The following is a 27058-nucleotide window of genomic DNA, read 5'->3' on the forward strand; positions in this document are numbered from 1 at the left end:
CCAGCTGGTTAACCGCCTCTGAGCCAACAGCTGTTAGGATTGCAGACGAAGTATTGATCAGAAGTAATGGACGAGTCACTGGAGGGATCAGGACTGTAGAAACATTCGTCATTGTTGTAAAGACGAACCATCGTGACCCAAACCTAACCGTGTTCTGGAAGAAGTGGCTGCTGGTAGAACAGCATTTGTCATGCTGAAGGTCAAACATTTGTTCAGGAGGCTGCGTGGACAAAGGTTGTTGTGCTTTGCCTCCAGCTTGTTGTCGTCCTTGCAAGCAGCGTTTGTGTGGATTCAGAGCCGGATTCACTGCTTTTGTGTGTTTTTCTAATAACTCCACTATCTGTGCTCAGTGAGACAGTCCCGTCTGAACACACACACAAAAAACGACTTTCTCTTGAACCGTCCGTATTTTCTGCAGCCTAAACACTCCTGCAGACAATCAGATGTATTGTTGGATGCTTGATCTCACTGTTGTGTACTGGCAGTGATGCAGAGGTGTGTCGTTTAGACGTCAGTGCAGATTTGTGGTCGTGTCTGATGTAAAAATGTTTCTGATCAATAATCTTTGCTGTGCGCTGCTGTTCGTGGCGTGAGAATGAGCTGGTCAGGATCCACTTGCTAAGAACAGCATTTCTCATTTGCTCTCAAGTTTGTTTTTTTGCTTTCAAAAGTTTGTTTGCGTTTGCAACACTAATGTCTTCGCATGTGTTGAGTCTCATCTCGCTGTTTTCCTATCTTTGATTTTGCTCTCATAAGTTTCAGTTTAAAATGTCTTACCTGCCAACAAACAGCTCCTGATTGGTCAAAGTATTTTTTTTCAAATATTATTTTGAAAGCAAAAGAAAAATTTGGATTCAGAGAAAAGTATTTGAAAGAAAATATTTAATATTATCCTTTGCATCTTAGAACGTTTTTGCAGCATGGTGGCATAAACATCTCTCCATAGGAGTCAAATGATCTAACAAACCTTTGTGTGATTTAACATTTTTTGTAATCGGTGGACTGACTGGACATCCAGAGTGGTTTTAATCTTCCTGCCGCCTGTGTGTTGCAGACACACCTGTGTGTTACCAGGTGGAGGGCAGTCGACAGGCTCTGAAGGTCACCATGTACCTGGACAGCTGTCACTTCAGCGAGCTGCCCAGCCGCCTGCAGAACGGAGGCGGGCTCAGATTGAACACGGTCCTCTTCACCCGCGGTAAGACCCGAACGTGGGGTGTGGTGAACTTGCAGTGAGTCGGGAATTAAGATCAACGATTCACAGATCAAACGCCGTGATTCTTTCTTTATGTTTAAATGGTTTCTGTATGTCTTTTTACTGGATGTTTGAAAACTATAACATGTATTTAAATACCATCATTTATAAATGTTATTTAGAACAGGAGATCAACACAACATGAAAGATAAAAATAAAGATTTAGAAAGAAAACTGTGGCATTTATCACTGTAAACAAAGTCAACTTCCGGGTTAACTTCAGCAGGAAACAAAACCTAAACATCGCTGTTGTTTTGGATCATTTGACAGAAGGTCCTGAAAATGTTCTCCACACTTTTTCCATCCTCAAAGTTTAGCAGACTGCAGATCCAGAAGATCGATGACGAGAAGATAGTAGATGAAGACACAACCCCTCTATAGAAATACAACGACTAGAAAACACTCAATGTCCTTTCATCTAAACCAAAAACAGAGTTTCCAACAGAAAACATGACTGACTTTTTTTTTTTTTAATCTTTAGCGGGAAAAATAAAAAAATTCAGATGAACGTTTTACAGAACATTTTACTGGTCCAGCTTTTACCAATCAGGTGACATCACATCACTGATCACCAGATTTTCATTGTATTCCTAATTTATTATTCATTCTATTTTTATATAAATTGTCAGTTACATTTAAAACAAAAGCTTTTTCTCAGAAGTTGTTTTCATTTTTTTTTTAATCTTAGAAAAACAGTCGATACTTTTACTTTGAAAATGGGAAATGAGAATTCGCTTTGTTTAGTTTATCTACTTAAATCAAACATTCTGCATTTCTAGCACAATAATTACATTGTCTGAAGTGTATTTTTACTACACCTCAAAATCAAAAATCAGCGATCTCACAAATATTGGTACTTACATTTTTGTGAATATCCGAGTATTCAGTTACTCCTTACAGCTCTAATGAAAGCATCAGAGGCTGGAAAATACCACATTCCTGCAGAGTACGTTATATTTTTGCACCATTTGAAGGAATCCGAGTTGTCAAAAAGCTTTCATGGAAAGTTCCGACACCTCAGACCCATCAGCCTCTCACGCATGCACAGCTGCTGATGGCTTTCTGCACGATTATTAAGTTACAGCCAAGCCTTTTATTGGCCACTTCCACCTTTGCTCTCTCCTTCAATCCTCTTAGTTTCCCATCAGCCTCCATTGTTGCTGCGTGAATGAAAGGCTTTATTTCACAGAGACATTAGTCTTCTGTGGGTTAGAGCTCCTCACTAACAATCTGATAAGAGGAGCACACAGAGAAGGTGCAGAAACATCCCAGACGGAGGCGTTCGGCCTGTTGGCTTTGTGGAAGAGCACTGCCCCCTGCTGGCACTGGAGGCAGCCTGCAGACACGCTGGAGGAGACGTTGAGCACAGAAAGTCAACTTTCTGGATCCGTTTTTAGAAGTTTTTACGTATTAGTGCAGCGCGGAGGGTTTTTATTTTTCTGTTTCTTCAGGAAAAAGCGGATGTTGAAAGCACGAGGTCAGAGGATGGCTAATCTTTGCGGCGTGTGTTGATAAATGTGTGCGTTTGTGCTTCCCTCTCCAGCCCTGGAGCGAGCGGAGGGAGTTTCTCAGCGAGAGTACACAGAGATGGAGGAGCTGCAGCAGCGCACCAATGCAGTCTCACTGGAGAAGGTCAAGGCCTACTACCGCAGACTCCGGTAATGGACACGCCCACTTCCACGCCGCTCAGGATGTCTTTGAACCCAAAGAGACGTCTCCCTGTTTTTTTGTTTTTCTGTTACAACCCCAACCAAAATAATAAATAAACCACACTCACTGACTCTATGTGGGACACAAAAAATGAACAAATAGAAAATATATAGAACAAACGAATATATAACGAGCACAATCAGGAGAATTCCTTCAACAGAAGAGTTGAGATTTGGGGTTCTATGTGTCTTAAACAAAGCTCCCAGTCTATAAAAATATTCCAGTAAAACCTGTAACTGTTCTCACTGATCCCCTGCAGAAGTTTGTACAATCTTCGTTCTTTTTTTTCCATCAGACATAGCATGTTTATTACTCATGAGTCCTAAAAGAGACATAATCCAGATTTAATTCCCAATATTTTCTGTATTTCACTGAGTTGATTACACCCATATCTCTTCAACTCTGAACATAACCAAAAGCAATCAAGGTTTTTCTATTTCAGGCACGAAGGAAGAAAATTTACAATTAAAACTTTGCAATGAAATAGGATTTATTTTAAGTTGTAAAGATTGGATTCTGTTCTTCACTATCTATTAAAATCATTTTTTTGCATTTCAGACAAATGTACGGAGCCCCTAAAGGGACAAAAAAGTAGTTTCTGGTGCACACCAGATAATAGCTGCACTTTAAAACCAAAAAATAAAATCAGGTGTTTTCTTTCAAACAGAGCGTTCTATCTGGAAAAGTCCAACCTCCCGACAGACTCCAACTCCACGGCGATGAAGATAGACCAGGTAAATATTCACGGATGCATCCTAAACACTTCCCTTAAATCTACATGGATTTTCTTCTTTACCTTGAAATTTCATCTTGATTTTGTGACAAAAGTCAATCTCTTAAGATAATGTTGTGACTGAATATAAATGCAAGCACAGATACTGGGCCTTGAAGTTAGAGACCTTCAACCAAGCATTTCCAAAGTAAGGTCAACTGGTTTAGAACCCCCAACCGACCCCCCATCCTTAACTCGTACTAACTTTAACACCTCAGCGTTTTTAGAGTCAGAGACTGACTTTCCTGTTGTCTAAACTGAAAAGACGTAACTTTGAAATAGAGACATTAGTCCTCAGGTTGTCATTGTTTGTCAAAAAAAGGATCCTCTTTGTGTTTCATTGATGGTTGTACCTTTGTTTTTTGTTTTCATCTAATATGTCGGTCACTACATGTGAAAATAGTTGTACTTCAGCACTAAGCAGTAGCTAAAGTAGCTTTTTCAGATGAAAATCTTTTATACTTAGTTATAAAATACTCTAATGACTTACTGATGTGACCTTCTCTGTCTTCTGTCACAGCTGCTGCGTCCCCTCAACACGTTGGACGACCTCTGTCGACTGATGCAGTCGTACGTCAACGTGCGCTCCACGTCCCAGGGTCACCCGTCGGGCGTCAGCGTGCTGTGCGTGTCCTCGGAGCTGTGCAACCGGCTGGGGGCCTGTCACATCACCATGTGTGGCACAGGCATGCAGAGGTCAGTGCGGCTCGGCTTCCGTCGGGTGGAATCTGCTCCTGCAGATGCTTTAGTGCGTGTTCATTCCAGGAGACTTAAAAAAATGTGCCGCTTGCAGATGCACCCTGAGCGTCACTCTGGAGCAGGCCATGATCCTGGCCAGGAACCACGGCCTCATTCCGCGCTGCATCATGCAGACCATGGACATCATGAGGAAACAGGTAAACTCTCACAGCTGGAGGCTTACACCTGTTGTCGATCTGTGTCTCCAAACTTTGAAATGGGGGAATTCAGCATGGTAAGGGTAATGCTTGAAGATGCCAAAATAAAATTCCCTGAAGTTCACTTTTTAGAAAACAATCTCAGATGAGTTTTAAACGCGATATGGAATACTGCCCTGCGAGATTCCAGCTCAGACCAGGAAAACAAAGACGTTCATGGATCTGTTTGGCTGCCAGTGACTATATCAAAAAGGGGCGGAGCTTGTAGCCCCACCCAGCGTTTTTCTTTTTTACGTCAAAAATACGTTTTTTTTTTCAACAGCATTTTTTCATCTGTTCCTGATTCACAAGGATTTGAATTAAGAAATATTCAGAAATGCAATTTTAAGCTGAATTTGCTTTATATATGTCGTCCATCATCAAAAAAATGCAACAGGAAGATGCTAAAAACACAATTTTCATCTTTAAATTAACAATATCCTAGAAAACTATACCACAAAACATCAAATTAGGCAGTGATATTATTTTTTATTTTTGATTGTTCAATTGATTTATTTGATCTGTTAAATACTTCAAGCTGCCGTAAGATTGTTTTAGCACATTTAAGGCAATCATTAATTGCAATATTCGCCGTCTTTTGCGATATTCGTATTGCACAGCTTGATCCCGTGATAACAATAAATTTGCGATATGATGTGCAGACCTAATGTCAATAATACATAAAAAAACAGTTTCAGACTCTGCCTTTCACCAGGAATGAGATTTCCATGTGAATCTGATCACTGTTTCTTCCATAGACAGAGTTTTGTGCGTTTTTTGTTTGCTTCTTTTCTCTAATTTAAAAAAAAAATAAGAGAACGATTTTCACAAGCCGCATCCAAAAACTGTTTGGTTTCTGATGGTTCCAATCTTGTGATCTGCCAGGGAGCAAGAGTGGAGCTGTCTGCTAAAAATCTGAAGGTAATGGACCAGATGCCTCCATCAGCTCCAAGGTATGCCGTCATTTCCAGTCCCCCTTGCTCGGCTCTGTGGTACAGCGGTCTATTTATAGCTCCAGAACAAAGCAGATTCCTCCTGATATGACCCGTCTCTGTTTCAACAGGCTTTTCAGGCTGTGTCTGCCGCCTTCAGACGGAGACCTGTAAGAGTCCAGGTCTCATTTCTTCCCCTCAAAGAGACGCTGCCAATAACACAAAGCAACACAACCACACATGCAAACGTCTGCATGGAGACTACGAGGGTCTCCTCTGCACTGAAGCAGGTTATCAGGACTGGGGATGAACGGACGAAAGCATCTGCGGGACCGGAGATCTCCCAGCGACTGCTGATCGGTTCTCCTCACATCAATGACTTGACAGCCGATGAAAAGTTTTTCCCAAATGAGCAGAGTCCCGGTCACCCAAAAGGCTCTCAGTAGAGTGGGAATTTTAACTGTATTAACCAAACTACCTGTAGCTGACCGTCGTCTTAAATTCAGATGTTTTCTCCTTTGCCTTGGACTGCAAGCTCTGGAGGAGAGCTGTGGCTTTCTGTCTGAGCGCTGGCGTTCCCCAGGGCTCACTGTTCGGACCTCGACTGAAGTAGCACACTTGAATAGGCTGGCATTGGTTCGCTGGATGAGTAGATTTTGAAAGTCTTAAGAACAGACGGAGAGGTGGAAGTAGGCCTGAAGGAACAGATTTACCCTGGGCTCGTTGCATGTGGTTACTGTGCAATTACTGTAGGTTTAGTGTGAGTACTGTATTACTGCATCAAATGAAGGATAGATATTTATTGAGTCCAGAAGGAACTTTGTTACTGCTTGCTTAGACTCTGTCAGGTATTAAAGAATCTAAAGTCATTCCAGCTGCATTATGAACAGTATTTAAAAGACCAACAGCAGGACAGTTATTATTATTTTTATTTTGATTAACCTGTCTGTTTGTGTATTTAATTTTATTTAAATGTAAGGACTTTGATTATGTCAGAATTTATCATCAGGGACTGAAAGAAATGGAAAAGCTAAAAAAACAGAATCAGGACTGAAAAGTTTCTAAAACAAACTAAACGACGGGTTTTGATATTTAATCACTTGTTAAATTATTCATATTTTTAATAGAAATTTCCTAGCTGAGTGGTTTTGTTAACGGAAAATTCCTCTGACTTTTAAATGGGCTTTTACCGTTTGCGCTGAAGCAGTTGCTGCGTTGTTTGTTACGGTCAGTGTTAGCGGGGAGTAGGAGGACGGAAACAAAGGGATGGTGACTGAAACACAGCTGTTTTATTTTCGTGTACATACTGCGTCGGAGCGCAGTCGAGGGCGCAGTACGCTAGAAGAGTATTGCTATATATTATATTGGATTATTTTTATGAAAATAATATAGTTCTATGAAGCATTTTGTATTTGCGAGTGTGCATTTGAGCAGAAGCTGCCTCACTGACGCCCTCTTTTTGACTCTTACAGTAGCATCCATTCCCGGGACGTTCTGCAGAAAATCACTTTTAATTTATTGAAAAGGTTCAAATGAACGTGGTGGAAAAGTCTGTACACGCCCTGCAACGGAACCACCGCAAACTCTTCATCTATCAGTTTGAATCATCCTCCTCCTCCTCTCCTATCTCAGCTCTGAACATGATGTCATGTATATAGGACTGTTGCAGCATCACGTCTCATAAACCAGTGTTGCCATTTCAGAGCAGCTGATGACGGCAGCATCCTGCTGGGGGTCCATGCCACAGAGCACACCTTTCATTTGCATTCTCCTAATGTTTCTTTATTGTACATAATTTACCTTCAGTTTTATGTGGCTCGAAAAGCAACTGTACAAAGGCTTTTGCAAGAATCTTTCTAAATCTATTATTGTAAATGGAATCCTAACAAGTTAGTGAATAAAAAGTTCTCAGTTTGATTCTTTTTGTTGTTTCTGTTTCGTCTAGTCTCCTCTCTGGCTGGTGGATTATGGAGGGACTTTTGTGCCGCTATTCCAAGCACATCACGTAAAACGTTAAAGGTTTTGTGTGCTCAAAGAAGTGTTTTGCACTGGAAACAGAAAAATAAAACTTGAAATTGCGTGCGATCAAAACGAGGACAAGCATTTTTTTGTCTGCACATATTTTTGTGTTTGAAGTGCAAAATAATTTTTGAGCACACAAAACTTTAAAAGTTTTACATTGAAAACGGTGTATAATAATAGCTGCACAACAATCCTCCAGATTTGATGACCTCTCCGGCATGAGCAGAAGATTCCTGCAGCTGATCTGTCATTTTTATTTTTGTTTTTTTATTTGGGTAGTGACGACATAGTCAATCAGGAAAAAAAGAACAAGATGTTTCCAAACCCTTTCTTTCTTTTTAACTTTACAACATAAACAAGCAGCAGGTTTAAAAAAAGAAATTAAATAATAAAAAAAATAATACATAGAAATAACTAAATATTAAAAAAAGAGGTTCCTTTTTCATGACAGGTTTTTCACATTTCATCAGAACAGAGTTGAATCCAGAGTGAAATTAGTCTCCTGACACTTTGTAAACACAGGGATCCTATGGGGTTTACATTTTTGCAGACGCTTTATACCTTCTTTTTAGTTTCATGCTTTATGACACACATCACAAAGATGTTCAAAAACTTGGTTTGTCTTTTTTACATTTTCAGAAGCTACAGTGAGGGTAAAAAGTATTAAGTTCTCCCACTTCCAGTTCCACTCCAATCATCCTCTGATCTGTGTTCAAAGCGTCCCAAATGGTCTTTTAATTATGATTATGATGTTTTTAGAGTAAAACAAAAAATCTTTGGTTTTCTCGACATAGTTTCTGCAGAGCAGCAGGAGTTCATTCGAAATTCACTTCTCAGTTGTGGGCGCCACCTCTGGAGCGGCATCTGCCCACCGCCCCGTCCCATCACCCATGTCTTTGCACAATCTCCTTGCAGCCCCAGCTTAACATTAGCGGTGTAAAAAAAATGGTAGTTATATCGTAGATCCAGATTCCAGCTCAGACCTGGAAAACAAAGACATTTATGGATCTATTTGTCTGCAGATGGCTGCATCAGAATGGGGCGCAGCAGGGAGACCGAGACCCGTCCAACCTTTTTTTATATGTCATAAATACAACCTCTTTCAAACAGCAATTTTTTATCTGCTCCGGATTCACAGCAATTTGAATAAAGAAATACTCAAAAATGCAGTTTTGAGCTGAATTTTCTTTATATTTATTCTCCATCATCAGAAAAATGCTTCAAGAAGATGTTTAAAACACCAAAAACACAATATTTTTCAGAATTCGTCTTTTAAATGTGAACAAGGCCTAAAATTGATCATAGGTACACCTCAATAAAGACAGACTGAGAAATAAAATCCAGTAAATCATCTTTTAAATAACTCATTTGAAAATCATGGTGGAAAATGAGTATTTAGTAAAGTTCACCTCAATCGTTTGTAATGTAAGCCAGCCAGCTCAGCCCAGCTCGGCTCAGCCCAGCTCAGCTGCAGGAACATCACCACATTGCTCACCCAAACCGGGACAGCAACAAGGAACACTCCCCCATTATGAGGCTCTGTTGCTGGATCCCTGATGCCCCTCCCTGTAAGGGCAAGAACCGCAGCAACAACCCGAGGTGAAGCCGGCAAGCCCTGGCACAAAGTTTCCCCACAAGGAAACATCCTTTCCTTAATTCAGATCAATCCTCCTGGTCACCGCAGAAAAACTGCCCCAAATCATGTTGTTTCCTCCCCCATGCTTTACAGTAGGGTCTGGTGTTCTTTGGATTCAGCTCAGCATTCTTTCTACTCCACGACAGATAGAGTTTTTACCAAAAACGACTATTTTGGTTTTATCTGACCACATGACCTTACCCAATCTTCCTCTGGATCATCCAGATGGTCTTTTTAGACGGCCCTGGGCATGTTCTGGCTTAAGCAAGGGGACCTTTGGAGCTCTGTTTGAGTCCCTGGTGGTGAATTGTGTTACTGATGGAGGCCTTTGTCCTGTGGTGCCAGCTCTCAGCAGATCATCTAGTAGCCAGTACCCCGCAGGATGAGATTTGGCATGAAGCCGCAGATGGAGAGACATTTCAGCGATCTTGTATTTAACCAATTTTCTAACAATTGCACCAACAGTTGATTTCTTATTTTTCCTTTATTGCAGATTCAGTCTTTCCAGTCTGGTGCAGATTGACAATTTTGTTTCTGGTGTCCTTAGACAGCTCTTTGGTCTTGGCCTGGTTTGGATTCTGACTGTCTGAGATTGTGGACAAGTGTCTTTGATGCTGATAACTCGTTCAAACAGGTAAGTCGAGGATAGAAAAGCCTCTTAAAGAAGAAGATAGAGGTTTGTGAGAGCCAGCAATCATGATAGTTTGTAGGCGCTGAATACTTATTTAGAAGGAAAATCTACTAATTATTTAGTCATAAATCTAAATACCGGGATTTTGTCTCTCATAGTTAAAATGTAGTCCTGATGAGCCTCCATCTTTTACGAGATCATTTTCATTAGATTTTTCTTTTCTTTTGCTGTACTGCATTCGGGTGCTTTAGGGGTTTTGTGTGTTTTGATTATCCAAACCTCAAAGCTTTTGTTTCAGTCTCTCTGTATCCGTAAAATTGCCATACCTTCAACTGTTAATCTTTGTATAAAAATGACAGAGGAGTTCAAACTCCCATGAAGGAAGCATACACTTGAAGGAGTCTGGATTTGGACCAGCAGATGCTGCTGCTCTGGTCTCATTCTGCTGGGATCCATGACAAAACCACGTGGAAAGGCAGAGCTGATGCCCCCCCCCCCACACACACACACCCTCCTGTGCAGTCTTCGAGCCGGGAGGGGGGTCAGCCGCCTGGATCCAGCGTTATTGCGTTCGGCTTCCTAAGAGGGACCGGTGCCTGCCGCACCCCCCCTCCCCCCCAGCACCGGTGATGCATCCCCGCAGCACGCGCACGGACAACTCCCGCTCAGAGTCCCGCCGACTTTAGGATGGTGCAGAAGCCTCTGAACGGGGGGGTGTACCCAGCTCAAGCCGAGGAGAAGAAGCACAAAGTGGGGTTCGTCGGCTTGGACCCGGGGGCTCCGGAATCCAGCCGGGATGGGGCGCTGCTCATTGCGGGCTCGGAGAGCTCCAAGCGGGGCAGCATCCTCGGCAGACCGAGGTCCAGCGTCTCCACCGGGAGACCCCGACCGTCGAAGAAAAACGCCAGCTACCGGAAGCTGCAGAATTTCCTGTACAACGCGCTGGAGAGACCGCGCGGATGGGCGTTCATCTACCACGCTTATGTGTGAGTGCATCCAACCAGACATGTTGAAACTGCCGTCGAGGGCCCCCCGGGGGTAACTTAGGTGCATGGGGGGCTGTGGAGTTTGGGTTGTGGCGCATTGGAGCGTCGGTTGCTGGTGACAGGAGGGGTAGCAGCGGTGTTACCCCCATAGAAATGCCCCCCACCCCCTGTCAGAATGCCACCTTCTTCTGAAATGTGCAGAGATGAAGGTTTCATTGAGTGGACTTCCTGCATGTTGCGGCAGGTTTCAGCACCCTGCGTGCTGGACAGCTCCGGACAGCCTCACCACTCCTGCTGATTGCTCCATGGGTGCAGTCTGCTCCCGATGCTCATTACACAGCAGTCTGTCAGACATCCACACACTCTTTGCTTTCTCAGATGAAGCCTTTTGTTTCTCATCATGGCAGGTCATAGGAGTCCCCAGGGAGCATCTCCAGTGATGCACAGAGATGTGGTCTTTTTTAATGGAGTGACAAGATTGCAGAGAGTGGATTTGCTGCAGCAATGTTACCTATAAACTCTTGGAACAAAGCAGATTTAAAAGAAAACCGTTCTTAAAAGTTCATGACAACCATTTTTAACCACCATCATTTAGGCACAAAGCAAACAATTTGACACGGCTTTGCATTCATGCAAACTCAACGTTTTTGGAGTTTTGCACACCAACTGTTCGCATTCCCTTCTCTCTTAGCTCGTCGCAGAGCTGTGCAGCTACTTGAAGATGAAATATTTAGTGTGTGCTCAGCTATCAAATCTAATCTCTGGAAGGAAGGACGAAAAAAAGCCCGACTTTCTCGCCTGACTCCAGTCCAATGATACTGCACATTTGGTGGGGAGTGAGGTGAAATGGCCACAGCAATAAGAAATTCACTGAGCGCAGCAAGTCGACTCCCTTGAGACAGCCTGATGCCTAGAAGTGAGTTGTGTGTGCGTTAATGTGAAGCCACGTGCACGTTCTTATGTGTACTCTAAAGTTTTAAATATTAACGGAATAGCGTTGCAGCTCACTGAAACTGAGCATTCGCTTTTGCTGCTGGCTCTGTCAGGATGTTGAGAAAACATTCCCTTGTTTTTTTTATTTTTATAAAGTTCTGTTTTGATTCTTTTTAAGCCTGTGTGCTACTTTTTGAAGAAAACTTAGAGGAAATAAAGGAATAATGTGATTTTAAAGGTCCCCTTTGTCACAGCAAGCCGTTGTTCTGTGAACTAACCTGCAGTAATGAGGCAGCTGTGACTCTTCTTTAATCCATTTGTGAATACTATGCATTATTCACTCGTCACACTTCATTTCATCTTGCTACGTTTTGCTTTTAGACAGATGAGTTCTTAAACTCTCATGGGTGGATTCCAGTCACACCGGATCTAATCCATCCCGCTTTTCCTTTTAAATCCACCATCTGATGAAAAACAAACGTCCTGGGGTCTTACACCTCTTAGATGTTTGGTGGCTTTTTGTGTGTTTATCCATGAAGACTCCTCCTGTGAGAAGTGAATGTATGCTGCATTCACTCATGTTCAGCCTCTCTATCTCACTCCTTTTGCTTTGGATTGACCCCCCCCCACCGTCGGTTCTGTCGCTGGTCTAAGTGGAAAAGATTCGCTGATTCACAGCCAAGGACGGCTCATAGATGTAACCTTTTAAACTTGAAAAATTCAGGCTGACGATGGACTTTAAACATCATATTTTACAAAAAATATGTTTTTTAAGGAAGTTTTTTGATGTTGACATGTAAATGAGAAATAAGAAAATGTATTTTTACTGCTTCCTGCTTTTATCATCCCAAAGTCTGGGCTCTGATGTCCTTCCTGTCAGATCAAGAGTCTTACTGATGATTGAAAGACGAGTCTTTGTTGCTTCACAAAGTGAAACGTTTCCGGTTTTACCCTCATTTCAAATATGAAGAAGAAAAATTGCAGAGGACATAGGTTGTATAATACTGGATCAGCCCAACACTGCCCACCCAGAACAACTCATCATGCTAAATTTAAACTGCAACAAACTCAAGGAGGGGAAAAAAAAAAGATTTATCATCAAGTACAATCAATCAGTGAAAATGGGGTTTTCTTTGAGGAGATTCTGGGAGACGCATTGCCGGCCAGATGAAGATGAACTAGAGAAGAAATGAGGCAGGCACAGTAGCAGACAGATGCTAGCTGCCAGACTGCTGGGTTGTGATCGAGTGCTTCTTTTCAGGTCATGGTCTGTAGTGAAGGAGTACCACTCTGAAGCTTGTTTGAATGAGAAACCCTTCATAAACTGTCTCATGAACCTCCAGTACGTTGCTGTGGAGGATTTTTTTCAGCCATATTCTAAGTGATGCGTCTGTAATTTGCAGAAGGTTGTGACATTAGAGATTTTCATGAATTTTCAGCAGAAACTGACTGTGCAGATGAGCAAAAACACAGTTCCAAAGCATACTGATCTGAGTTTACTTTCAGGGAAAACATTTTCTTATTTTGAAATTATTTTTTAAATCATTGTGACGGTGAAGACAGCAGAATGCATTAAAAAACCCTGGGAAAAAAATGTATTTCTTTGATTTGACCAAACATACGTTAAAGTCCTACTCTGATCCTCGCCTGATCTACTTTCAGGCGTTCCCATTTGTCGTTTATTTATGATGATGGCATTTTTTGCCAGAATTCAAAAACCTGTGTTGTTTTCTAGGACATATTTTCTGCAGAGCGGCAGGAGTTCGTTAGAAATTCACCTCTATGAGTTGTGGGCGGGGGAGTGTTGGACCCCAGGATATTTTCTGCGTCACAAATTTGAAAATTTTTAACTGCCATTTTTTCATCTGCTCCTGATTCACAATGATTTGGAAAAAAACAAATACTCAGAAATGCAATTTTGAGCTTAATTTTCATTCCATATGTCCTCCATCATGAGAAAAAAACTTCACAAACATGTTGGAAACAGCAAAAACAGCATTTTCCTTGGAGTGGATATTTAGAGGCATGTGCACGAGTATTTCTATTGATCCTATCGGACTGTTCCTCTACAACCAACAAGCTGAAACCAAAACCTTTCCTACAGATTTTTTCTCAAAGTTTTATTTTTTATGAAGTTCTCGTCACAGTTCACCAAACAATCGTTTTATTCATGTTTTGTTTGTTCACAATTATTTGACTTGGGACACAAAAATTTTAAGTCACCATAGGATGATCGATGACATGTACATAGAAAATTTAGCTTAAAAGTGAATCAGATGGGTGACAGGAAGAGGGGTAGGGTTGCTCTGTGACAACAGCCCTGCCCACAACTCAGAGGTGAATTTCTAATGAACTCCTGCCGCTCTGCAGAAACTAAGTCCTAGAAAAGACACAGTTTTGGGATTTTGGCTAACGACTGCATCATCCTAAATCAAAGACCACTGGGAACGCTTTGGAAACGGATCAAAAGATGATCGGAGAGCGTGGGACTTTAACCGACTGCTGTAAAGTTCAAGTGAATCAGATTCTTGTGGTAGAGGTTCAGCAGTTTTTGATCGTTAAGAAAAAATCCTTCTTGATTTAAAGAAAACTCTTCTAATAATTGAACCTTTCCTCTTTCAGAATGAAGTCATAGTTCTGCACACAGTTCTGAGAATCTGAAAAAAACGTTTGGTGACTCTGTGTCAGACACTCGCTAACACCAGAGCAAGAACAAGCAACCCAACACTGGAGGGAGATGAACTGTGAGCTGGATCCAAGTCAGACCTGACAGAGCTGCTCTAAACTCAATGCCAGCTTCCTGCTCCAAGCACTTACTTTCTTTTTTCTGACTTTTTGTCCAAACATTCTGCAGTTTACTTTGTTAGTTTTTCTTTTGCACCAAATGATCAGATTTTTTCACGGCTTGATAGAAGGATCTGGTACATTGCTCAGTTTATCTGTGTAAAAACTATAGACACGTGATAGTTTTGACTAAGCAGGTGGTAATAATACATTCCAGTGCACGTTTGGCCATGTTTTAATCCTTTCCTCCGGGACAGCATCAGCGGCGGTGGCAGACGCAGTTGCAGTGCTGGCTGCAGGTCTTTGCCTCCTCACTTTGTTTGATGAAAAATCTTTTTTTTTTCCACTCCTCGAGTTTGTCGCAGTTTAAATTTAGCATGATGAGTTTGTCTGGGTGGGCAGTGTTGTGCTGATCCGGGCAAATCAATGTTTCTCTCTCTGCAGCTCGGGAGGAAACGCAAGCTTTTCTGCTTCCGACAACTGCCCCATTTGATTTGATTGATCTGCCCGTTGATGTTGTCTCTCTGGCAACAAGTGGACGTGTGCGTGTCATCGCCTGTTGTTCAGCTCTGTGGGCTTTCTTACTACACATGGCCCTATTTTCAGTCAATAGTGGACTTCAACAGGCATTCTGGTCAAACGTCTCTGCTGCTTCATCACTACTTCAGTCAACCCTGATGAATTTATTAAGTGAAAATCAAAAGATCCTTCCAATAAACTGGAAACTTTCCTTCAAACTATTGATGTAATTGAAAAACTACAGAGAGAAATAATCCCATAATCAGTCTCAAAAATCTGCAATTTGAAACTGTCTCTCTAAAGTCAATGGTTTTCTTTTGATGATATCTGTTAGACGATGTGGTGAAAGCTTTTGTCTTGTTTCAAAAATAAAAACACTCACATGTGGCACTGAGGAAAAGACCGGAAGCAGAGCTGGAGATGAAGACGCTGGGGTTCTGTTTGGGAGTGACCAGGATGGATAAGATCAGGAAGGAGGACGTCAGAGGAAGATGAAGTCAGAGACTAAGATGGTTGGGAAGTGTTCAGAGGAGAGACGGTGAATCTGTTGGGAGAAGGATGCTGAGTCTAGAGCTGCCAGAGGTCCAGAGGAAGACCAGAGAGGATGCAGTAAAGGAAGATGTGAAGGTCGCAGCTGTTAAAGGAGGCAAAAGACAGGGTTAGACGGAGGAAGCTGATTGGCTGTGGCAACCCCTGAAGGGAAAACAACAAAGGAGAAGAAAATTTTTCATTTGTTAAAAAAAAAAAAGAGAGAAGATGAAATAAAGATACTTTATATCATAACTGTTGCAGCAGCAGCATGCAGTATACAGGCTCCAATTTCTAATTTGTACAGTAAATTTACAAAATCTACAATAAAAATGACTAAAATATGTACATCATTCTTAGCAGGATGCAGCTTTTCTCTGACACTGAGATGATGGATAATGGTGTGAGGCAGAAATGGTCTCTTGTGGTTGTTGTGGCAGATATGCAGAGTTTATGCACCATGGATAAGAGTTTGTTAAAAGAAGCTCGTCTCCATCACTGCTGGTGTTTTTTTTTAATAAAATCAAGTAAAATAATTTGTATTTCTATTGAAATAGACCCTTTTTTAAACCCTATAAAGTCGACATTTCTGTGCCTATAGGTTGAATAATAGCAGACATTTGTACAATAACTCACATGTTTTATCATGCTTTGCTTCGACCTCTTGGGTTTTTTGCTAAACCCAGAAATTTCCAATTTTTAAGCTTGAACGGAAATTTTCCAGTAAGAAGGAAAGATGAAAATGTTTTGCCACAGAGGTGATGGTACCACAGTAGAAATGTTTCTCACTTTACAAAGATGTTCTCCAATCCCAGCCAGCTCATCATCATCTTTGATGGAAGATAAAACCCCGTATATGATGAAGCCACCAATTTTCATCATTTTGTTCATTAAGGGCGAACTTTAAAACATCAGCTTTAAATAAAAAACCAAAACAGACGAATGATCAGGTTTCCTTTCCCTTCTATTATGTCATCAAAATTACAAGAAATGTGGGGATTTTGCTTCTAATTTAAGATGCTTTTCAGTGAGGTTCTTGGGAATGGACAGATAAAATAAGGTTTATGTTCCATAGAAACCCTTTACAGGAATCATCAGACAGTTTCTGAGGCATTCATCTCACACACGTCTGCACCCCGCCTTTATTTTGATCCATAACTCACTAAATTCACAAAACGGTCATTGCCGAAGTCAAACCTGCTGCAGATTGATTTTACTTTAGCATCCATTAAATTCATCGTCTCCTGTAAATAACTGGGATTCATGGGAAGAAACTGGGAGTCCTTGAATGTTGGTGACCCAAACGAAACAGTTTTTGCATGTTGTGGCTTCATCACCCTGAAGCTGCTGCAGTTACCGGTTGGTGAGTCTTTTTTTTGTTTTTTATTTTTGTTTCCAGAGGCAAATTTGGTCCCCTTCCCTCCTCAGCTAATGGCCTCATTACTGAGAGCTGATGAGCTCAGCAAGGGTCTGAGTCTCAGCAAAGATTCAACTCTCAGCCAGTCAGCCGCTTTCGCTGCCCCTGCGACCCAAACTTCTATTTTAGGAACACAATTAGGATTATTTCAAATTAAAAACACCGACCTCCTGGTAGCATCATGCATGTCGGAACGATGAAGCCCATCAGGGAGATTGTGTTGTTCTCCTGTACAGAACAAAGGTCTGTCATAACACAGATGATGCAAAGATAATGTTTTTATTCAGTTTTAGGAAAATGTGTCATTTGAAATAAAGATTTTAGTCCTTTTCGAAGTTTTTGAAAATTATTGTCAGTTGTCTGTTAGTATTTTTAAAGAGTTTAGGTACTTTTGGGCAGAAGTAAAGTAAATATAATGTTTGTGTAATCTATACTATAACATTTTTTTTTTTAATCGATATTCATGGTGTCTTGTTTTGTCATTAGTTTTTTCTTTATTAGTATTTTGAACTTGGCCTGTTTTTGTCTTCTACTAGTAGTCACAATAAGAGCAGGAAAACAAGACAATGCAGCGAAAGGCAACATTCAAATTATTTTTTTTGATTTTTTAGAGCTTGAAAATGGACGTCAGACGTTTGTCTCGTGCTGAAACCTTCAGAGCTGGATCACAAAGAAAAGAGGGAGGTGGAAGATGATGGAGAGTTTATCAGCTCTGTGGTTTCACTTTAGCTATTTTGATAACTTAAAGTCAAGTTATTTGTCACATTTCAGAAAAATAGATAAAAAAAGATAAAGGATAAGCCGTATATGACCTTGAAAACCAAAACTGCAGCTCTTTTGGGCTCTTCCTGGTCTGCTCGGTCGAGTAAATTAGTCCAGCAAAGAGACTGCGGTGATCGAGCTTCAGAGTAGTGCTCTCTCATCAGGTTTCAGTGCAGCAGGAGCTGCTCGTTCCCACAGGAACATGTGGAACAGTAGAGAAATGTGCAGAAGAGAATGCCATTTTCTTCATCAACGGAGCCGCCGAGTCCTACAGAAATGCCAACAAATACGACCTCCAGCAATGACACGGTGTCGTCTGTTTAAAATACACACATGTCAGAGAAAACCACAGGTTTACACACATTTTGACTGAGAGCAGAGCTTTGAATAAATGCTTTCTTGGTGCTTGGAGAGCTGTTTCTGTGACGGTTGGATGGCTGTAGTCATGAATCATGAATGAGATGCTAAAAACAAACAGTACAGATCTGTGAGGTGAGTGACCTCAGGCACACTGAAACACCAAAAAGCTCAGAAAAGCTTCAAAAATGCTTTGAAAAAGCTTTAAACTGTAAGCATTCCTTTTCTACTCAGTCTCCATACTTTTATCTTGATCGTTCCTCCTACAGTCGGACAGTCGTGGAATACATTTCACTGCATATGTGTATATATGTGACAAGTAAAATATGAAAGTCTGCTTTTTTATCTTTATCTTTTGACATCAATAAGGGATTTAAATTAAATAAAAGAAACTCCTTGTATTTGAGCAGCTGCTTTGCCAGACTGATGAAGCGGTTATCCAACGGGAACCACATCGGTTCAGTGGATGAGTGAGGATTTTAATATTTTTTTGTTCATTTTTAACCCTTGTGCTATCCTAGGCACTTTAACATTGGGAGGGGGGTCATCTAGACCCACTAGACAGTGCTCTGAACCTTTTTTCTTCAATGATTTGTGATCTTCACTGGTGTCCATGGATTACATGAAATCTTTCCACCTTTATCCACCTTTGTCATGGTAGGGAGAACACGTCAATAGAAGGGGGGGTCATATAAGATAGCACAAGGGTTAATGCAGGTTAATTATGGAAAACTCAAAGATGCGTAGAATATAATCTATTTGGTTAGGAAAGAAGAATCATGTTTGATGTTTAGTTGTCATGAAAATGGAGCCAAAGAGGAAAAATTGAGTGCTACTGAAAGTGGGATTTCTGTAAAAAATAAAAATAAAAAAATAAAAAAGCATTAGCTTAGCCAGCTTTATCCCTTCATGCAATAATGCGAAAAAAATCTTTATGGCTAATAACTTTATATAGAAAGTGCTCTCATATCTCTATATGGTCAAAGAGTTTCTGGAAATGAAATCTGTGAGTTCTAATGTGATTTGTTCTTCAGTTCTACTGAAAAAGGCTTTTTCCTGCGTTTCTGAACTCCTGCAGAATTGAGTTTGATCAGGTTCTCTGCACTTTCTCCACTTTAGATTTTTTTTTTTAGAGACTTGGTCTAAAGTCAGTCATGAGTCGGGCTCTTAGTCCCCACAGCGCATGCTGTTCTTCATCAAGAGGCTGGAGCGATGATGCTCTGAGGACATCCAGATCCTTTCAGCGTCACATCCGTCTGCTGATTCCAACAGAATGTGACGAGACCGCGGCTGAACTATCAGATCCAACCGCTGCCGATGTTTACTCAAATACATTTACAAAGAACCCTCGATAATGACTGTCCTAGAATCATTTTAGTGGTCTAAAAACCAGCATGTGGAATGAGGATCGGCACAGAAACAGATTGGTGGTTTTGTCAGTGATGTTGGTCCCCGCTGTGCAATCACAGCTTCTTGGATTTCCTGCACAGTTGTGTGCAAACATGTCCAACACATCCTCACTGCAGGTTCTTTCACTGCTTTGAATTAACCTGCATGTTCAGGAATGCAAGTGCCGGTTTTCCCGTCGACATCTCAGACATTCTTCACACGTCACATGATCCCATTTCAAACCTGGGCTGGAACTCACCATCCGTTTAACGTTGAGGCAAAACTGTTTCTTTTGTCTTCCAGCTTCCTCTTGGTCTTCTCCTGTCTCATTCTCTCCGTTTTTGCCACCATCCGAGAGTTTAAGGACAGTTCAGAGAACGCTCTGTACATCCTGGTAGGTCACTGACTGAATCGGATCGACATTTTTAATTCCACCGGATTCGTTAGTTTGGTTTCATTGTCGGCCACCTGTGGGAACCTTTGAAAGTCCCGCGTTGAACTTGCTGGTTTTGCTTCGCTCCACAGGAAATCGTGACGATTGTGGTGTTTGGGGTGGAGTACATCGTCAGGATCTGGGCTGCAGGCTGCTGCTGCCGTTACAGAGGATGGAGAGGGAGGCTGAAATTTGCCCGGAAACCCTTCTGTGTCATAGGTCAGACAACCCAGATATTCAAGTCAGACAGACAGTCTCTGTCAAAAGGAAAATGAATATCAGAAATGTTTGTGTATCAATCATTGGGTGTCCAAACGTCTTGCAAAGTTTGGATTTGGTGAGGAAAAAATGTGGGAGGGCCAACCATTTGGCCTGCATTCTTAGACCCCCACAATACCATTAAATTAACTATTTCATGACATTTTTGTGCAATAGGATACTTTTTATTTTTTCACATAAAACAAAAATACATGCATTTTTAACTAAATTACAGTGATTTTTGTTTCTGAAAAAACAAAAATAAAATGAAGAAAAAGTCTGGGGGAAAAAAGCCTTCAACATCAAATCTGGGTTCACATTCAATGTTAAATATTATTCATCATTAAATGCTTACCGTTAAATTCTAAACGTAAATAATCAGTGCAGGAAAATAACACCAATTTATCTTATTCAGAAATACAAAACCATTGTGGTTTTGTTTAGAGAAACAAATCTGTTCTTTTCATTTACAGTCGACATTTTTCAAATGAACTAGAACATGTCACCGAATGGCCCAGTGACACTGTTGTCACAACTTTACAATCGCTTATGATGGAATTTAGCCAATCACAGCGAATCGATACATCGTACACAGGCTTTTCACAAAGTGCTGAGGGCCACATATTATGGATTTTATGACGGGATCCTATGGGACGGTAAAAATTTGGAGTGGGCCACATTTGGCCCATGGGCCGATCTTTGGACAGGGATGGTATATGAGAACTGGACTGAGTGACCCCTCCCCCCTGGCGTTCTAAACAGGAAGTACCCACTGGCTCCATGAAGCATATTTTAAACATATTTTGATTAAACTCATTTTTCTTCATATTTTTTTTTGTAATTCACGTTAAGAACTGACCAATCAGATGCCTCAGTAACAGGATGTAGAGCCAGCTGCCCTCTGTGTCCAACGGTGAAAACGATTGATTGACAACAAGCTCATTCCTGATTGGTGACAGTGGTTGCCATAGAAACGTTGACACAGACTGACTCTGACCAATCCCTGCTTACTATAGGAAAGGATTACATTGTGGCATCTGTGTTGTGGAAAAAATGGCGACTGAATTGGTTGGAGTTGGTAGTAAACCATTTTCTATGGGTGACATCACACTCACTCAGTCCAGTTCTCGGATACAGTCACTGGAATTGTTTGAGGAGTTTTTTTGTAAGTGTCCCTCTCGTTGTCCCGATGGGTGATTTTGCTTCTCCCGTCTTTCCAGACATCATGGTGTTGATTGCTTCTGTGTCGGTGCTGGCCGCCGGATCTCAGGGGAACGTTTTTGCCACCTCGGCCATCAGAAGCCTGAGGTTCCTGCAGATCCTGCGGATGCTGCGCATGGACCGCCGAGGAGGCACCTGGAAGTTACTGGGATCTGTAGTTTATGCCCACAGCAAGGTGATTGTGGCATTTTCCTGTCTGCAGTCATCCTGGTTTGTGATTAGAACTCCAGTCCTTCCTGAGGTTCTCCCATGGGTGTGTGGGTATCGCTCCAGCCTCCTCCTACAGCTCAGTAACATGTGTCACAATTAGGTTGGTGACTCTGAATAACCCTTTAGGCTTCAGCATCCCCTGTGACCCCGGTTAGGATGATACGAGTGGTCGCATGCATTCATTACAGGGCGTCTGCAGACGTATCAGTTGTGACTGAGGCTTAAGGGAAGTTTGGAAAGTCCTCTCGTCTGTTCTGTTACCATGCTGTCATTGTGAGGAAGCTCTTTTAATGCAATGAGCCCTGAAATGTGATTATTTGCTTGTGCGATAAGCCGTGGAAAATGTGTTGATCTGACAGGAAGTGTGTGGAGTTGAGGGAAATCAAAACATTCATGAAAGCCTCCATTCCACACTCAGGGCAGGAGACTCTCGTAATCACGTCCAACATTATTAGAGGTTGCCTGGTTTTAGCGGTCAGCAGAGGTTACGCTGTCACCTTCCACACAGATCCTTGATAACACTTTATTATTTCAGGCTCCCTGATGCCGCCTGTGTTTGTGCTCCCTGCAGGAGCTCATCACAGCCTGGTACATTGGATTCCTGTGCCTCATTCTGGCTTCATTCCTGGTCTATTCTGTGGAAAAGGAATCAAATGAAGAGTTTGAGACTTATGCTGATGCTCTGTGGTGGGGGCTGGTAAGCCTTAGAGCCAACATGGCTGTACTCAACTCCATTATTTCTATGCATTCAGTGAGAAGGATAATTGTTCTTTAGGGCTAGTTCTATATTTCTTTGTTATTTCTAAAATTAAAATGCAGACCTGCCTTTTCTTCTCAGCTTTTTTTTCTTATTGTTTCAACCAGATCACGCTCACCACCATCGGTTACGGCGATAAAGTTCCCAAAACCTGGAATGGGCGACTGTTGGGGGCCGCATTCAGCATGATAGGCGTAGCGTTCTTTGCACTTCCTGCTGTAAGTATGTGCACTATGTGCACTCCATCACCTGGAGATGCTAGAATGCTGCAGCAGCATGTTCATATGCATTTATATGCTGGGTGGTCATTTGTTCATCTACAGCTCCTCTGATCAATGCTCCTGCATCTCTTTTATCACTTTAATCAAAGTCTCAGTTTCATAAGTTGCTTCATGGATTTGGTTCCTTGTTGTTTCTTATGTTTACATTTCAAGACAACTTCCGGGAAAATCTTTATTTGTCACGTTATGCTTTAGCTTTGGTTTAGGTTGGGTGTTAAATCAAACTTTCTAATTTTTTCAGCCAATTAGAATGTCAGTAAGATAAAATATTTCTGATGGACTTAATGGATAAAAATGTAGGTAAAAGGTCCTGTAAAAGGCATGTTTGTATGAGCGTCTGCTTGCACATTTTGAGCAAAACTGAAGATGTTGGGACTTTGACAAAGGTGGACCTGATTAGGACGGAGACAGTAATGCTCACATGTGAGGAGGGGTAAAGAGGAGGTAAAGATGGAACCACCACTCAGGAAAGGAAGAGGAAAACCAAGCAGGAAGGTTTGTCCAGGATGCAGAATGTTACGGAGGCGAGGCAGGTTGTGGTGACTGAAGAGTCAGAGGACGGGTGGAGACCGACCTGCATCTGTGGTGAAACCAGAAGGCAGAAACAAACAAAAAACACGATTTTTTAAACAAAACTAATCCAGAGGCATTTCAAAAAATGTAAAAGAAGGTCATCAAACCAAAGAATATCAAATCAAAACATCTAAAGGTTCACTGTAGTGTAGATGTGAATATATTTCACAAAAAGAGCAACTTAGGAATTGAAAGAAAATAAAATAAACTTAATTCATCTTTGGGTTTTTTGTAACTTATTATTTAGTATGCTTACATTAAAGCTTGAGATTTTTGGTAAGTTCTTCATTTCTGTTGCATGTTGAGGTTCAGATGAGCCTCTGCAGCTGTTTTTATGTATGAAAAAGACTTTAGGTGTTTTTGAATTTGAATAAAGAAAACCAGATGCAATCATCTTCATTGTCTTCAGATGTTTTTTTCTCTCTCTAATTGTCTTCTTTTGAATTTCAGGGGATCTTAGGTTCTGGTTTTGCACTAAAGGTTCAAGAGCAGCACAGACAGAAACATTTTGAAAAGAGGCGGAACCCTGCAGCAGGCTTCATTCAGGTATTTATGGATAAAAAATGCCCCATGCCACTTTTGTGCAAAGAAATACATACATATATTTTTACTTTCTAAGGCTGCTTGGAGGTTTTATGCGACCAACCTCACACGCACAGACCTGCTGTGCACCTGGGAGTTTTACGAACAGACTGTGGCTTTACCTATGTACAGGTGAGTGGTGACCGGTCTTTATTTCAGGATTCTCTGGGCCCAAAACACATCCATGTCCATTTTTTTCCCCTGTAAGCAATGCTAGAAGTCTGACTGTCTGCTGTGAGAAACCTCACACCTATTTTCTGATTATTAATACTAATTTCAGAATAATAGACCACTTACAGACTTTTTCAAATATGTATTTATACTGTAAACATTTATATGTGTGTTTTTAAGGCCATTTCATGAGGTTTGTTTTGTCAATCTCAGCAAACAATCTGTGATTTGGATCTTGACCTGTTGCATTTTCTATGAAGGTAAATATTTTCCAAAAAGAACGCACTCGTAGATTTGATTTGAGAACTCTTAATATAGAATGTGAGAACTTGCACATAAAAAATCTGCATCTGTGTGTAAAAAATCTTCTGCTGTGAACTGACAAATTCCCATTTGCATGTGTTCATTTAGAGTTACAACTTCAAATCTGTGATTATAACTGCTCAAATGTGCATCTGCCTGTGCTCGAATCTGCTGGTGCAAATCACAAGTGCACTACCACTGCGCTCTCAGTTCTGACAAACTCCTTGCGAGAAACTTGTGTCAAAACTGATCTGCGTCCGAAAATGGAACTAAGGGGGGGAGGGAGGGTTAGAGGAGGCGGAGTCAACCAATCAGAGTGCAGCACTTAGAGGACTTGGTAAAGTCAGAAAGGTCTTCACAGATTCAGACTTCCTGCTTCAATAACTCTTCTTATAAACGTTCAAATGTGACAGCAGTTATCTCAATAATTTTGAATTAACACAGAGAGTGAACTACTAATGCATTTCCTTGGAAAACAGTTGTTTTTGTTTCGCATTTTAATGAGAAATTATCTCGTCGTGCTTTAAATGTGTCAGAATTCAGACCGCTGTTGTAGCGCACTTGTGATTTGTACCAGCAGATTCAAGCACACGCAGACGCACATTTGAGCAGTTATAATCACAGATTTGAAGTTGTAACTCTATCTGAACACATGCAAATGGAAATGTGTCAGTTCACAGCAGAAGATTTTTATACACAGATGCAGATTTTTGATCTGCCAGTTCTCACATTCTATATTACAAGTTCTCAGATCAAATCTACAAGTGCGTTCTTTTTGGAGCATATTTACCTTCATAATTTATGATTTTCTTCCATAAGTTTTTTTCTTTTTTTGGAATAATCAGAGCAGATCCTGCCAGGTTATAAGAGGAAATGAACTTCAAACCTTTTCAGGTCTTTCATGTTTTTAGCCGCTGAAACCATCCTGACTGAATGATGGAGATGCTCTTTGTCTCTTCCCAGAATTATTCCACCCCTGAATCAGATGGATCTGCTGAGGAATCTGAAGGGCAAGTCGTTCAGGTACAAATGTCCAATCATGAAGGATTGAAAATGTATGAGGATGAAGTCAAGATAGCATGGTAGAGGTTAGCATCACTGTAATCAGGAGTCAGTCTGGGTCAGTTTTTATGACTGAACCAAGTTTTACAGGCATTTTTTAACACATTTCGTTTAACATCATAATTTGTTCTGTTGAAAAGATCCATCCAGACCGTTTAGACTTGAGTTTCACCGATCTGTGACAACTCACAACAAACTGCAAACATTATTTACAAGAAAGTGCTTTTGAAATGACGCGCCAAAAATGGCGTGGTTGAATGGTTGACAGTCACACATTTCCACCACACAATATCTGGGCCTCTCTGCTAAACGTTTGGACACCCCAACAGAACAAACGACATTCGCCTGGGTTGAAACGTCAACTTCACAAATTCACACATATACATGGACAAACACACACACACGCACGCACACGCGCACACACACACGAATGCACACAGACAGCCAAAAAAAGAATACCCAGCCTTTAGAGTGGCCAAACATTCTAACAAAGCTGCATAAATGAGGTGAATGATTGTTCCACAAGTGGCTGTAAGGTAATAGTTGCACGCACACGTGCACGTGCACGCACTCACACACACACAGAAGGTTTATTGTGATGCGTATATGGGCCGTGAAAGGTCATGCTTTGGTCTGACATAAACAAACCGTTACACATTTGGTGGGAAGGGAAGATGTGAAGTAAGATCATGCCTAAAGAGACTCATGGGAAGGTGTGCATTAAACCACTTCTCCTGTTGGAGCAATCAAAGCGAGTCACGGAGCAGAAGGTCATGTCTGCCCACGATTTATATTTTAATATTTGCTCTTCTTTCTTTCCAAAATGACAAAGTAGTGTTTTAAAAATCTCTGAAAATGTTTAACAAGCTAAGATCCCTAAACCTCCTCCTGACTGTCGGAGAAAAAAAATGTTATCCAGTCAAAATGATTTTCAACTTATAATTCCCAGAGCCTCATTTCTTTGACATCACTGAAAAGCCCTAAAAGTCGTCTGTAGATGTCATTCAGCCCTATGCAGTTTAGGGAGATTATCAGGTTTAGAAATGACCTCTGCAGAAGACAAATTTGCTTTACTGATATTTAGGAGGTTAAATTGGGAATTTGAGCTTGTCTTTTCTCTGTTTTGGGTATTTAACTTTCCTTTCCACCTCTTTTACTGAATGCTAGATGAAGGCAAACCGTCCAACATGCCATGATATGAAATCCGAGTTTTCTAGGGAGCTCATTTCCATTGTACAACAGTTGATGTGCTTTGTTTCCCTCCACAGGAAGGAGTCTCAAACAGAAACCTCGCCCAGGTCTGTGAGCTGATCGCTTTTAAGCCCTTCTCATCTTCCTTTGGCCTCTCTTCAATTCTGCTCTTAGCTGCTGCTTATAGCCACTCTTCTTGGAGAGTGTGTGCATGTGTGTGTGTGTGTGTGTGTGAGCGGACATGAACGTGGCTGTGCGATTTCAGAATGGTCACTCTGCGTCCACTCAAAGACCAGCCCTGGTTGGATGACGGTTCGCCAATCCGCTGATCTTTGACGCTCTGGCTTTCAGCATCACCCAAGAAAATTCATTTGGATTTTTGACCACCCCAGTTCTTTTTTCTTATATGTGTAGATGACAAAACTGTAGTAACACTTTAAGTAACTGA

The 27058-nt window shown here is 41.3% G+C and overlaps 2 protein-coding genes across 6 annotated transcripts in view; both read left to right on the forward strand.

The window, feature by feature from the left end:
• The window catches only part of prex1 (phosphatidylinositol-3,4,5-trisphosphate dependent Rac exchange factor 1), a 68388-nt gene extending 60867 nt beyond the window's left edge, over positions 1 to 7521 (forward strand). The window contains exons 34-41 of one of the 2 annotated variants that reach the window (XM_023956333.1): positions 1055 to 1198; positions 2799 to 2913; positions 3633 to 3699; positions 3841 to 3885; positions 4258 to 4433; positions 4531 to 4633; positions 5558 to 5625; positions 5736 to 7521. In XM_023956333.1, the coding sequence (XP_023812101.1) occupies positions 1055 to 1198; positions 2799 to 2913; positions 3633 to 3699; positions 3841 to 3885; positions 4258 to 4433; positions 4531 to 4633; positions 5558 to 5625; positions 5736 to 5778 (761 nt within the window). In that variant the 3' untranslated portion in view covers positions 5779 to 7521. The remainder of the gene's footprint in view (positions 1 to 1054; positions 1199 to 2798; positions 2914 to 3632; positions 3700 to 3840; positions 3886 to 4257; positions 4434 to 4530; positions 4634 to 5557; positions 5626 to 5735) is intronic. The other variant, XM_023956334.1, reaches the window with a different exon arrangement.
• A 2899-nt stretch (positions 7522 to 10420) lies between these two features.
• Positions 10421 to 27058, forward strand: part of LOC101157941 (potassium voltage-gated channel subfamily KQT member 2) — a 29907-nt gene continuing 13269 nt past the window's right edge. For 2 of the 4 annotated variants that reach the window (XM_011476695.3, XM_020704407.2), the window contains exons 1-10: positions 10422 to 10879; positions 19872 to 19962; positions 20094 to 20220; positions 21480 to 21655; positions 22262 to 22387; positions 22555 to 22665; positions 23752 to 23847; positions 23921 to 24015; positions 25321 to 25380; positions 26688 to 26717. In XM_011476695.3, coding sequence (XP_011474997.1) covers positions 10581 to 10879; positions 19872 to 19962; positions 20094 to 20220; positions 21480 to 21655; positions 22262 to 22387; positions 22555 to 22665; positions 23752 to 23847; positions 23921 to 24015; positions 25321 to 25380; positions 26688 to 26717 — 1211 coding nt within the window. In that variant the 5' untranslated portion in view covers positions 10422 to 10580. Of the gene's footprint in view, positions 10880 to 19871; positions 19963 to 20093; positions 20221 to 21479; positions 21656 to 22261; positions 22388 to 22554; positions 22666 to 23751; positions 23848 to 23920; positions 24016 to 25320; positions 25381 to 26687; positions 26718 to 27058 lie in introns of all 4 variants that reach the window. The other 2 variants (XM_020704405.2, XM_011476696.3) reach the window with 2 other exon arrangements.

This window comes from Oryzias latipes, chromosome 7 (assembly GCF_002234675.1).
Source record: "Oryzias latipes chromosome 7, ASM223467v1".
Lineage (NCBI taxonomy): Eukaryota > Metazoa > Chordata > Actinopteri > Beloniformes > Adrianichthyidae > Oryzias > Oryzias latipes.